At 43.1% G+C, this 13,533-nt stretch overlaps 1 protein-coding gene across 4 annotated transcripts in view; it reads right to left on the bottom strand.

Moving 5' to 3' along the window:
• Window positions 1–12,103, bottom strand: part of TMTC4 (transmembrane O-mannosyltransferase targeting cadherins 4) — a 60,763-nt gene extending 48,660 nt beyond the window's left edge. For 3 of the 4 annotated variants that reach the window (XM_041128636.1, XM_041128637.1, XM_041128638.1), the window contains exons 1-3: window positions 9,474–9,704; window positions 4,349–4,464; window positions 2,031–2,247 (exon numbers count right to left, since the gene is read on the bottom strand). In XM_041128636.1, coding sequence (XP_040984570.1) covers window positions 2,031–2,247; window positions 4,349–4,464; window positions 9,474–9,704 — 564 coding nt within the window. Of the gene's footprint in view, window positions 1–2,030; window positions 2,248–4,348; window positions 4,465–9,473; window positions 9,705–11,989 lie in introns of those variants that run through there. The other variant, XM_030036714.2, reaches the window with a different exon arrangement.
• Window positions 12,104–13,533: the final 1,430 nt, after the last annotated feature.

The following is a 13,533-nucleotide window of genomic DNA, read 5'->3' as shown; positions in this document are numbered from 1 at the left end:
TTTTCTTACATAGGTACTGAAAGCATTAAACTTTTCAAGATCTGTTTTACATGACAGTTTGTTTTGTGCTGTATATACCAAAATCCAAAGCAGCAGACAGATTCTTCACAATTTTATGTCAAAATATGTCATCTCATTTCAAAACCAGGATGTCATGATACTTAAAACTCACAGCTTTAAAATCATGAGGAATGTTTTTCGAGGAGATGCTGCCTGACACACACTCATGCTAGAAGCACAGCAGTATCGTGATTGCTTCAGTGCAGCAAGATTTATTATACACTGTGTAAATGATTAGAGGCTTTTGTTCACTCCTGGATCTTAGAAGAGGCATGGTATGTAAGCATGCTACTTTTTTCCTCTTCTTCCAATGTTTGCCCAAAGCATATGCAAGTCTTCAAACCTTGCAGACCGCATCACTTGTAATTTATTTGACATGACCAAGGTCTTATTAACATTTGCCTGCCGATTTAAATATATTTTTAGAGTCAAATGGAATGAAGAATAAAATTATGGACATCGATAAAGGAGACAATAGTAGGTCTATTAAAAAGTTAAGACTCAAGTGAGATTTCTCTTTACATGTCAGAACATCAAAAGTACTGAGGACTTGTTTTACTTCACTCTGACATCTAGAACTGGTTTTGGAGAACAAATACAAGGGGCCCTTCTGACACTAGCACAATGTGCTCTCACAAAGAAGTTATTCTGCAGGTGAGCAAACACCAGAGAATGACTGGCAGGATGTTTTAGCCATACTGCCCAAAAAGGTGCCAAATTACTAATACCTAACTTTGCACCATGTCTAGGTTTCCAATATAGGCAGGGTCCCCAGTCAAATGAGAGGCATAGCTTTCCATAACCTCTTCCCCATCAATCACGTGCAAAGCAAATGAAAAAAGCCCAAACCACAGCATATTGTGAATAAATAAATATCAGTGCCACATATATAGAACAAGGTGCACTGAGGATTCAGTGTTCAAACTAGCACAAAGATCACAGTTAAAGTTAGCACTTTTTCAGTAGCTCAGTCCTTTGAAACTCTAAAAAAAAAATATTCCTGCATTGTAATTATTTTATATTTCATTTATTCATTATTACAAGATCAAGCCATCAGGGATCACATCCAGCAAGCCCACTGGCATAAGGCCGTAAGATTTTGTTAGTTATGAGTGCAAAAGAGCTTTCTAAGAAAACCATCTTCTCTTCACTAGAATTTCCACACAAGGACTTTGATCTTTGGTCAGGTATTTTAATTGGTTGCTACACATGTGCCATGTTTCTATTCTGCATTTTTACAGCTTCAACTTCCAGCCACTGTTATGCTTTTGTCTGCACTATTAAAGGGCCCACTACTATCAAATTTGCGTTCCCCATGTACATAATTACAGACTGTGATAAAAAACAACATCCTTTAATCTTCTCCTTCATATTAAAAATATAAACCCATAGAATTCAATCTCTCATGACACAGGATGATTTTCAGTCCTTTAATCATTTTCATGGCTCTTCTGAGCCCCCTCCATTTCTCCCCATGTCCTCCTTGCAGCATGGATTCAAAACTGGATGCAGTATTCTAATCCAGTCACATACAGAGTTCATATAATGCCCCTACTCCCATTTTCTATCTCCTTGGTTTTTTATCAAAGCAAATGGAAATGAAAAGTGGTTATGTGTTTGCATTCAGTTTATCTTCCATTCTCCTTGACTGCTCATGAGCTAATGTTTCTAGTAATGAATTCTTAATCCAGTAATTAGGGAAACTCTGTAGTTTAGGGCTATCCTTCTTTAGTTATTGTACTTAAATGATTTAATTTATCTTCCTTAATAAGGTCCAGTCCTGTGGAATTACAAGCTTTTGGAAGTACTAACCATAATATTTGATTGTTCTCATAAGACATGTGCCAAGAGAAGCGTTAAGAATATATAAAAGCAACGTGTAGAGTATAAGGCTATGTCAGAATTAATTAGTCAAGGTGGTCAAGAACTTCTAAGATATAAATCGTTGGAGCTAGTTATTCAGTACTTACACATTCAGTGTGCACTGGATGTACAGCAAACAGCAAAGCAGCTAGAAGAGATGTCTTTGGAGCCAGGTTTAGCCTTCTTCCTTTATTACTGAATTGCAGTCCACCCAATAATATCGAGAACACATCAACCATCAACACTGAGATAGTACAATGCAGTATTATATTGATGACATGGAAACCAACTGGATAGAAGCCTCCAGCAAAAAGGTAATTAATTCTATATAGAAACAAAAACATTAAGGCTAGGACTTAAATCAATGGTTAGAGAGATGCAAACACAAAACCTAAACAACCCCATAGCTAGATCATATTAGACACTACCCCCCCTGCCCCCACAACAAAAAGGCTGAAAAATACCAGCAAATCCCAGCATGCATGGTATTACCACTTAGCCACCACAGTCAGCTAGAAACAATGTCCCGATATTTTCTCAAAGGTATTCATATGGGATACCATATTCAGCATGATATCTATCTTCTCCAAAGACATATGTTAATGCTATTATGTTAATCATACCTATGGTTACTCAGAACTGGCTTTTGGTCAGCAACATAACTTCAATGTTACAATGCAGGAGTGTCCTGCAGGTAAACAACCCAGTCTACTGGGGGGATACCGTTAGGCTTAAGAGGAACTCTGTCCAAAAACAACCTGATGAAATTATTTTAATTAAAACAACACAGTGAGGAAACTAATATGCACTGAGACTATGATTTCCACTGACATTCTAGCTGAAAAGCATCCTAGCATTTAGACTGACAATGTGGAAACCATCTGGGTACAATCAGTATCAATCCAGAAAGTAGTCAGCCAGCACATCTTAGTAACTAATTTGTGAGACTGGTTAGAGAGAGGTTTCATCCAAGTAGTAGAACCAGAAGGAAGTGTAAGTGAAAATTCAGTCTAAAACCCTATTCCAGATAGGAACTCTGCGGTAAAACGGTGAGGGAGGAGAAAAGGGAGAAACATCTTGTTATTATCCATACACTTTTATCAGTAGGTGAGATATACAGAAACCCAGTGGATAGGGGATTTTATATAGTTCATTTGGTCAGCCTGCATCTGGCTTAAGTGAAATCTATTAAAAAACCCCTAACCTGTTATAAATGTGATACACATAAAAGTTGGAGCTTAGGGAAATTAAGAAAACCACTTCTTACTTGTGAAAATAGCATTTTATGGACCACCTCCACATGCTCATCTATATTTTCAGATATAGTAGTGACTGTATCCCAGTTCGACCTTTAAACTAACCAGGATGTTACTAGAGAATAATATACCACAGAGACCTTGAAAAGAAAGGAAAGCATGTGCTGTGTAATGCATTGAAAGCTTTAATAGGTTTAAGACTCTGACACATTCTATTCAGTTGTGTATTTTCCTTGATGAAAATGTGAAGAAAGCCCAACAGACAGTGAAATCCACAGTGCTAAGTACTTAAAACACTGACACTGCAGTCAAGAGTCAAAGTTTTTGCTTGCATATGAGGACTACGAGTGGGAGTACTTCTTCACAATCACTTAGTCCCTGGCTTAGACTGGACACAACCGCAGAACCAGTGCCAGGTGCCCATCCACAACACTGACTTGCACAAGGAAAATAAAGAAGCTTAAGACTGAGTCCTCAAAGATTCTCTGCATTACTGTGCCCAATTTGTACATGGTCTACTACTTGCTCAAACCTTTGTGTAAAAAAAACATGAGCTAAGCATCTACAGAAGTAATCCTCAAACTTTTAGTTATTTGAGAAAACCAGCAAGTCATATATACAGGCAGTCATCTCTCTCAGTAGGATTCTCGGACACAAACACTCATTTGAAGTTAGAATATCGGGGGGAAGAGGTGGGAAGATTATTCAGTGACCTAGTGGCAAAAGGCCACAGGAGATTGATGCTATTTATAAAAAAATCATTTGACAGGTCACCAGGAAAGCAGAGAATAGAAACTAAAACAGCAGTATAAGTGGCAGTGTGGCTAAGTAATGGGAACGTACACCTCCTAGTTCTTTGATGATGGGACCTACATACTGAACCATACTGCCCCTAGTACCAAGGTATATGAAACCATAAGATGCAATCTCTGAAAGGTACATTGAAATACAGAATGTCAAAATAATGTATACTTTGGGAAAGAAACAATTTGAAAATTAAAACTCAATTTGAGATTAAGGTAGTGAACAGGAAAATCATATTCAGGAAAGGCATCCAGCTACCCTCCAAATATTTTGTCTCTCTCCTTTTCTGTTGCCTCCTCCCTATGATCAATTGAGCCAATATATGTTAAAAAAATTCAGACCTCAAGCAAAAAGACAAGTCTCACCTGAAAGTTAGGACAGTTAGTGGTCGATATGACTTATGACTGGTATTGCTGCTGAGTTTGCTACCCCAAAAGTCATGATGCCACAGGTCACCAAGTGGGGTTTCTGCCCTGAGGTCCTGAAAGGAAACATCATAAATTACCAGATTCTTAACATTTCTGTTTTGTTCAAAGCAGCTAAACCACAAACAAGTTGTAACTAATACTAGCTCATGCCAACACGGACATAGCAGGTGTTTTATTGGCTCACTACGGACATTTGACAAGGTACCCAAGTTTGCAACGAAGGTCACATCTTCGATGCCTGTTGTCATAAAGGCCAAGATGCTTGGATTCTGTAAGTAGGCATAACTACATGGAATTTACTAGAGATATGCGTATTCATATCAGTTGATGACCTGGTCAATGGCTGAAATATGAAACACATAAAAAACCCCTTTACCTTAGAGTTTTGGAAAAAGTCTTTGATTTCAGGTCTAGGTTATCTTGTGAAGGAGACCAACTACAAACTGCCACAAATAGCTATTTTTCTACCAGTGTCAGTAGCACAACTACTAATGAAAGCATGAAAGCAAGGAGACTAAAGATAGAAAACAACAATTAGCTGGTTTTGAAGCCTTACTTCACATAGGACACTATTCAAATAGCTTTTTTTTTTTTTTTTTAATTCTTAATACATGAAACCAAGAATCAATATCTCTATATACTGCTCTAAAAGATTAATAGGGGAAGACAGAAAAGTAATGCATTATTTTAATTTCAGGTGGGGTAGGGCAATATTAAAAAACACTGCAAAGGAAAAGTCCACTCTTTCCTTTTATCTTAAAGCCATGCTGATAATGAAAAAATCCAAATAACCTAGACTGCTGAAGGGAAAACATACACTTTGGTGCTGAAAAAAAAAAAAAAAAAAAAGGACCTTGGTAGCACCCACCTCAGTTTTCTGTGAGGTTTCTTGAGCTGGGAAGCTCAAGCTAACATATTCATCTTCTACTTGCCTCTCTTCCCCTGCTTCCCTGGGGCAATTAAATACCAATTTATGCTATGGCAAATGTGCAGGCTAAATACACTTAAGACAGAAGCTAAGAACAAAATTGTACTAGCAAATGAATAGCTTTCATATAAATGCTGGTATTACACCTGCAATCAACCACAAGTTACTCTACCCCCACCTCCTCCCCTGAAATTGTTCAAGAGACCAACGAACCAAAGCAAATTAACAAGTCAATACAAACACAAGTAAGCAGACAAACTGGGCTGCTAAATCCATGAAAAGTCTTACAAAAGCCTGGTGTCCTATGTCTTATTCCTCCCATATCTCCATCTACTTACAAGATTCCCACATTACAATACCCTTGGTTCACCAACTCCAGTTCCTCTCAAATGCTGCTACCATCTCACTTGCTTCTACAGTATCTTGAGCACCTCCTGTGGTGTCCAGTACCTTCCATCTCATTCTTAGCTAGCATTTTTGGCCTGCCAAGGTACAGCCAAATGTCTGGGCCACACTGACTGGCTGCTGCGAAACTGAACTTAAAATAACTTAATTTTTCTTGATTCCCTCTTAACACATTCTGACTTTCATCCATCAAAAAAAATGCAGGAAGAGATTTCTTTCTATCACTTGATCAAACTTGGCCAGTATTAGACAACTGGTTAAAAAAAAAAAAAAAAATCAGGAAGGGGAAGTAGGCTAAAAATCCTAGCACACTGTCAAATGAAGTGAAGCATGCTCTAACAGGTTACTAATCAATACGCAGAAAAGAGAGCAGGGCTAACACTGTAGTCTTTGAAAGTCCTTTACTGCAGCTGTCAATTAAGGCATTCTCAGGGAAAAATCTTAAGAAATCAAGACTCATGGGGGATCCTATTTGGGCTTAAGAATTATCAAGGTGCAAAATCTCTTCACTCTCTCACAGATGTTTCTATGGCCAAGCAAGAGCTACAAATGTCTTTCTTCTCCCAGGACTCCAGTTTTGGCCTTAGGCACCTAAATTCCGGTTCCATTCCTCACTGGTATGCACAAACCCTAAAGGTCATAATTTGACTCTCAGAGCAGGAGTGCACTCAACTAGCAGCCCACTAAATCAATATAGCTTGCTTTTCCAGGGGCAAGTTGGGACTGGGTTGTACACCAACATCTATTGAAGTCTTTGTACTCTGCAGGGGACAGCTGTTAGTGAGTGTTGTGGCCCTCAGACTGTTTTTCCAACCAACAGCACTGCTCCTTATGTACATTTGCCAAAGAAAGGGACTATGAAAGAGAGACATTTTTTTTAGTATTAAAATTTTAAAATTGTATCTTCTATGTAACAGATGGTCTTCAATAACTTGAGATGGGAAATATATTGAGATGTGCAAGGCTAGATTTCCCTTCCCACTAGAATCAGTCTTCTTTTGTCTTCCATAGGAAGAACGCAGGAAAAGCTAAATACCTGGAATTATTGAGTGATTAGATTATACTTCCACATGACCTAAAAGACCTTCAGTCATGTATCCTGCTCTTGTATCCAAGTTCTGTGAGAAAAAGTTTCTTACATTAATTTTCCCACTCAGTGGACTTACCCTAAAACAGGAATGGTTTGCTCTAAGAGACACAGCTGTTTAAAAGTTATGTATGATTTTCTCTTCAAGAACTGAAAGTAGATATCAAAGAATATCTAAATATTTGATTAGCAGCAGATTACAGACAGCAAAGTTCAATACTTTAAGAAAGGTCAGTTTTTCTATATAAAGGCTTATGGAAACGACATTGTGTCTGAACCTCCTCCTCATCCAACTGCTTGTCTTGCCAAGCTAGTAAATAAATAAAAAGTTACTGTTGTGTACCAGTTAAAATGCTGTTTAAAATGACAATAAAGCATCTGGAAAACAGCCTTGAACCCCAATAAAATCTAATAACAGAATGCTCCACAATACAGTAGGCATGGTGTCAACTAACAGTGTATCTTTCGCTAAATAAATAAATAAATAAAATATTGAAAGATTGGGATGAGGTGGGGGGAAGCTAGTAACTTAACAAAAAGGTCACTGTGTGGTACCCAAGAAAATACTGGTATAGTAATGCTCAGTAAATCTAAAAAATTACTTCACCTGCTGTCTCTCCTATTGAAGAGGAATAAAATATGCTACACTTTAATAAACTGTGCCTTTGCTAGATGCTTTCCCTCCCCATTAAACTGGTAAACTCTGTCTCTGCATTTTTCTTATGAATATACGGGAATAAAAAAATCCACAGGACCCCTGTGTTAAAATGATACTGTCACAAAAAACTCATTTAATTTCTAGGGAATAATAGAGGATTCTGATGTGCAAAATAAAGTAAGCCTCACAGTTTTTCAAACATGCAGGGTAGGTATGAATTAATCAATTTAAGCAGTTGGCTGAATTTCTCAGCATTGCCAACAGCTATAATCCTGGTGCAGGTTGTTGTGTTGTATAGATAAATTGAAACATTTTGAAAGTAAAGACTGAAAGAAATGAAGAAAGATTACAAGCATGGCAATTGCACATGAACAAAACAGCCTGCCTTGTTTCAACATCAGTCTTTTGTTCATTCTTTCAGGAGGTTATTATAATTGTGCCCCAAATAAAACTTTGCAGAACGAAATATTGCCAGGAGCTGTGTAACTTAAAATATAATGCTTCTTAAAAAAAAAAAAAATTTAAAAAAAAAATCACTGCAGGTTCTTAATTTGTCTATAGTATTCTCTTAGAAGCTTTGAGATTTATTTCCAATTTGGCAGATGTATTCACTTCCCCCCCCCCCCCCCCCATTTATAACTCAAGATACGATGACTTACACAAGCATAATACAAATCTGTCTGAGGAAACAGTAATTCTGTGGGATTCTAAAAGGCACATTGCGGTAAGTTGCCTCTAAGTCTTGTGCAAGGCAAAAAAAAGTGAGTTGTGTTCTTCTAGCAGTACGAGTCTCCAGATTACCCTCCTTGTAACCCCATGGCTTCAGGAAAACAGAACCAACAGGTGGGGGCAATTCTTTTACCCTGTTCTTCTCTTTCCAAACAGTTAAGTATCTTCTAGAACAGCATAAGAGCTGTAACACCAAGACCCACCCATGAGCACAGGCTCACTAACTGCTACAGGTGATTCTATGAAGTGTCTGAGCAATTAAAGACACTCAACTCCTCAAAGTCAGAAGAATCTCAGCTAGAGGTTTGAGTCACATGTTAATTTCTAAGCATTTCAAGGATTGTTCCTTGCATGTATGATCAAGTTTTTAAATACAGCACAAGAATACTCTGCGTCTATTTCAAAAAAATACTGTTGTCACAGGAACTTTTAAGTGGGGAAGGCACATAGGAAAAGGAAGCTTTCCTTGCTCCTGTAACATTTTCATGATATAAACCACAGCTGGAGAACCCATGCACCCTACAATCGCTTAGTGATGCATTATGTATCTTGGAAGCAGAGTAAGTTTATTCATTGGGCTTATTCATCTGTCACCCTGAGAAGATAATGAAAAAATCTCCTATTAACATCAACGGGTATTAGAGAAGTCTACTGCATACTCTCAGTGACTTAGAAATGAGCATAACATTAAATCTATAGACAGTCTTGATGTACAGGTACCCTGTGAATAAGCGTTACTAAATATCACATCCAAATTTGCTGCAACCCTAGATAATGCTTTCTTAGACGACAAGCAGACAAAGTCCATTTGGGATGGCAAAAAGAGCTCCCTTCCCCTTGACCACATATCAACACTTGTTAAGCAGAGCATCTCAGTTGCAAAAGAATGGAAAGGGACACATTCTGAGGAGAAAAAAAAAAAAGTTGTTTAATTTGTTCACTCTCCTGTTTATGTATTAGCACCCAAGTCATGTCATTTAAATAGCTTTAGGAATAAGATTCTGTTAAGCATACTTATGCTTCTAGCTTTTTGGTAGAGTACTGCTGCACAGCTTGTTTGTCAACCTTAAATAAGGCTTACTTTAAAAAACCCAACAAGACAAAACAGAAAAATGAAGTTCAAAAAGAGGAATATCAGAAGGAAGCTCTTCACTAGGATGACTATTTTGGGCTTACTTGGATCAACTCTTGTCATTATTTCTTTTCCTATGACCATTTTTGTCAAAGGGCGTGGGGGGAAAGAAGAGAGACAAACCTTATTATTGATGATGGCTTCAGAATCATCAAAGACAAAATCTCCATCATAGCTGTTAGCAAAACAGAGGAAGGAAATTAATGCCACAACCATTTTAGCCCAGTATGATGGAAGCAGGAACCATGATACGTCATGGTCCAGATTAGGTTCTGTTTGTGCCATTCTGTGAAATGCTTGTTCTGAGTTGGGAGCTTCAGCATTATGTTGGTTGCAGATCTGAAAGAAAAACATACAAATGCACAGTTATAGTTGCACTTCACTAGAACAGAATTTAAAAATGGAGAGTTGTGTTGGGAGAGGAGAATGAAATTTCATACAACCTATCATTTTTTTCTCTCAGTGCATTTCATAATTACTGGAACATATCTAAACATAATTTTGTACTTCAAATGTGGAAGAAAGGCACAGTTTCTCATGGTCGGAGCACAGAGGTAAAGCCAAGAAATTCTTAGATTCTAAGTTAAAGCGTTGGCACCGGTAAATTCTAAAACCTTGAGCAAATCACTGTTTTTCTCTTTCTTACTGTTCTTTTCAAGTGTAACAAACAGGGGCACCATTGGGATTGTGGAGCATTTATAAAGTTCTTAAGAGAATGATAAGCACTATAATTTCCTTCTGAGTGTGAAAACCAAACATCATCAATTGCAGAAAGAGTTGAACTCTCTTCTGTTAATCAAATTAAAGGATCTAATCTTACATATAGCCCATATAGGGAATTCATACAAACATCACAGGTAGACATATACAGGCAGCAGTTAATGGACTAGGCCCTAAATCTCAACAATTCAAACAATGAGACAACAAGACGCATACAATTAAGACCAAAGTAGTGTTCGCTAGATCATTCTGCACACCGCAAGCACAGTATAGGCTAAATTCCACTGCTGTATTCATGGGCTTATAAGGTTGTTGAGGTAGATGAAAAAGGCCATGCAATCCAACAGCACGGAGTGATACATCAGTGTGGAGGTACCAAGGCTAGAAGTTTACCCATGAGCCACCTTTACTTGGAGGGATCTCTTCTGATGCTCCAAAGCCAGCCCTCTGCCTGGACAGCAATTCTGCCTCTGCTTCTCTGGTGCTCTGACAGTATTGTGAGTGGTCTTATTATCAAGTGCTGCTATACATGGCAGGGGGAGGAGGTTACAAATGGAAAACTACAGTAAAAGCAGGGCGGAATACAAAGTTTTTATTTGTAAGCCCCCAGAATGATAGGCACATATAGTAGCCCAGCTTCACTTTCTTCTTATTTATTGGCTTCTTAAATTGACAGCTGCACCCCTGAAAATATCGCATTTAATGTCTTCATACAATCTAGGAAAAAGCTCCAGTCATTCGCCTTCTTGAACAGACCTGACCAATAGAGCTGCTAAGGCAATTGCTTTGTAGCTTTCCGTTTGCAACGCAACATTCCAGTCTCCACGTATTCCCAATCCCTGCACACACACATGCACACGGACAGGCAGTACGCCCTGTCACACCAGTGCCCCTTCTCGCTTTGGGGACTATATAGCGGTGCTCCCAAATTCAGATAAAGTCAGTAACACGGAGCTGCGCAACCTGAGAGAGAATGGAGCTCCTCAGCACAGCAAAGCAGACCAGCCACTTTCCGAGCAAAACCTTTCCTCGCAGTAATTCACCCTCGCGCTCTTAGTTTGACGAAAACAAAGGCTAAAAAGCAAGGCTGTTAATCCGAAGGAAGCGTACGGCGCTGCTCGTAACAGCACCGATACAGCAGCAATGCCCGCTACCCAATTAAAACGTTCGATCTACTCAAAATTCATTTGGCCCCGAAAGTTTCTCCCATTGCGCCCGTTCTGTTTATCCGATGCGCATCTCCTGAGCAGGCCAGTCCGGGGGTGGATGGCGGGGGGCTGCCTCACCCGGGCAACTCGTCAACCGCCCAGGCGGGCTGAGCACCCACCCACGAGGGACCGCCACCCCCCGAAGGGCTCTCTCCCCTGACCCACCGGCCCACAGGAGACTTGCCCACCCCCACCCCCCCCCCCACACCACCCGGTACCGACCCACCGCGGACACCCCCGCGGAGACGGGCCGGGGGGGGGGTGGTGTGGTGTGTGAGGGGGGCACGGCTCCGGCACCGTGTGTCCCACCGGAGAGAGCCGGCGCCGCGGGCAGGCTCGCACCAAGGGTCACAACGGCCGTTACGCGGAGCCCCGCAAACTTGAGGGCGTCCCGGCCGGCCGGTACCGGGGAAGGAACCCGCCCGGGAAAACAAGGGCGAGGCTGCGGGGCGGGCGAACCCCGCCGGGAGTTTCGCGGTGGCCCCTGACTCACTCACCGCTCCCCTTTTGTCCTGGCGGCGGCCCCGCCGAGGCGGGGGGTGCGTGTGTGTGTGTGTGTGTGTGTGTGTGTGTGTCCCGTCCCGTCCCGCCCCGGCCCTCAGCCCCACCGCCGCGCCGTGCGGGCCAGTTCCGCCAGCGCTCCTGCCAGCAAGCGGGGCGAGGGCGAGGGCGAGGCCAAGCCGTCCTCCCAGGCCCCCCCCGCGGTGTTACCTGTGAGGAGAAGGAGCCCGCGCGGCATCTCCCGCCCGGCTACCGAAACTCTCCCGCCCGGCGAGCCCCCAGCCGGAGCGGCGCGGCGGAGGAGGGGCGGTGGCGGCTTCGCCTCCGGGAAACATCCTCAGAGCCTATTGGCTGCCTCGCCGCCCCACCCCTCCTTCTCCCCGCCCCACCGGGGCGGCTGCGTGCGCCCATTGGCGGCGGCGGCGGCGGCGGCGGCGGCGGTGACGCGCGGCAGGCCGGGCCGAGGAAGCGGAGCGCGGAGATCACTTGCGGTGGCAGCGGGGCCGGTGCCAGTCGTTGTTCGTGTGTGTCCCGTTCCCCCCCCGCCCCGAGCTCCACACCCCCTCCGCCTCACACAAAGGCGGGAGCCGGCCGGCCTCCCCCTGGGCCCTGCCCGCCGCTTGCACCGCGTTCCCGGTGCGCGCCCTCCCGCCCCGCCGCCGCCCCGGCGTTGGCGGTCGTTGTCCCGCGCACCTGGCGGGGCGGGGCGGGGCGGGGCGGGGCGGGAGGGCGTCTCGAGCGGGCTCGCCCTGCCCTCGCGCGCCGCCGCGACCGTTAGCGCGACCGTTACCAGCGGGTGAGCCGGGGCGGGCGGGAGGGAGGGTGGGGGGGTCTCGGCTGGCCCCCGGTGAGCCCGGCGGGCCTGGGACGCGGGTGTTTCCGTGCCCCGACCCCCCCCCCCCCGGCTCTTCCCTCAGAGGCGAGGTTCCTGCGGTGGCGGGCTTAGACGAAGCGAAAATCCCACACCCTCGCCCCGAGAAAAAAAGACGTTACACCTCTCTCCTTGGGCGGGAGCCGTGGGCGCCTTTCTTCGCTGAGGGCCTGGTTCGTGACGGGCTTGTGGCGGGGTGCTCCCCGCAGGACAGACGCCATAAGGAAGCGTTAAAAAGGCTTTTATCAGGTGTACTTTACTCGCGCGTTTCATCGTTGGCGATTTTGTTGTAAGAAAGTGTGATTAAATGCTGAACTGTACCACCAAATGTTCGGCAGAAGCTTCTCCAGAAACAATAAAATCTTAATATGCTGGAATAGGGTGAGAAATCCTGGCTGTGCGCCAGGCAGAGACGTGTAATTTGGAGTGGGATTTTTGAGATGTTTGCCTTATCAAGTGTCAAATTAACAAGGTTATTTTATAGCTCCTTTGAGGCTTTAACTCTCAAGTGGAAATGCTGCTTCGGGAGGGCTTCGCTGGTTGCCACCCATAATTGTCTAGTTGACACCCGCTTTGAAACATCTGCTGCTATGACATGGAGAGCTCAGCTGCTTGCGAGGCAGCAGCTGAACCAGCACAATTTCCAGGCTAGTATATCACTCAAGTATATGTGACGCTCCTGCTTTTAAGATGGTAGTCTGTAACTTATGCTTGTTTAACAGCTACCACAAAGCATCTGAGGCGCTTCTGGATTGGGAAGCGGTGGAAAGCCGGCAACGTGCTGTCACCAGGCGTGCAAAGGTCTGTTCACCGGTCGCAAACTTCTGGTCCCTTTGTTACAAGAGCTAAAACAAATGCACAGAGACCATGACCTGCAAACAGT

Source organism: Aquila chrysaetos, chromosome 14 (assembly GCF_900496995.4).
Source record: "Aquila chrysaetos chrysaetos chromosome 14, bAquChr1.4, whole genome shotgun sequence".
NCBI classification, from domain to species: Eukaryota; Metazoa; Chordata; class Aves; order Accipitriformes; family Accipitridae; genus Aquila; species Aquila chrysaetos.
The sequence above is the reverse complement of the archived record's forward strand: the minus strand, read 5'-3'. Positions and strand labels throughout refer to the sequence as shown.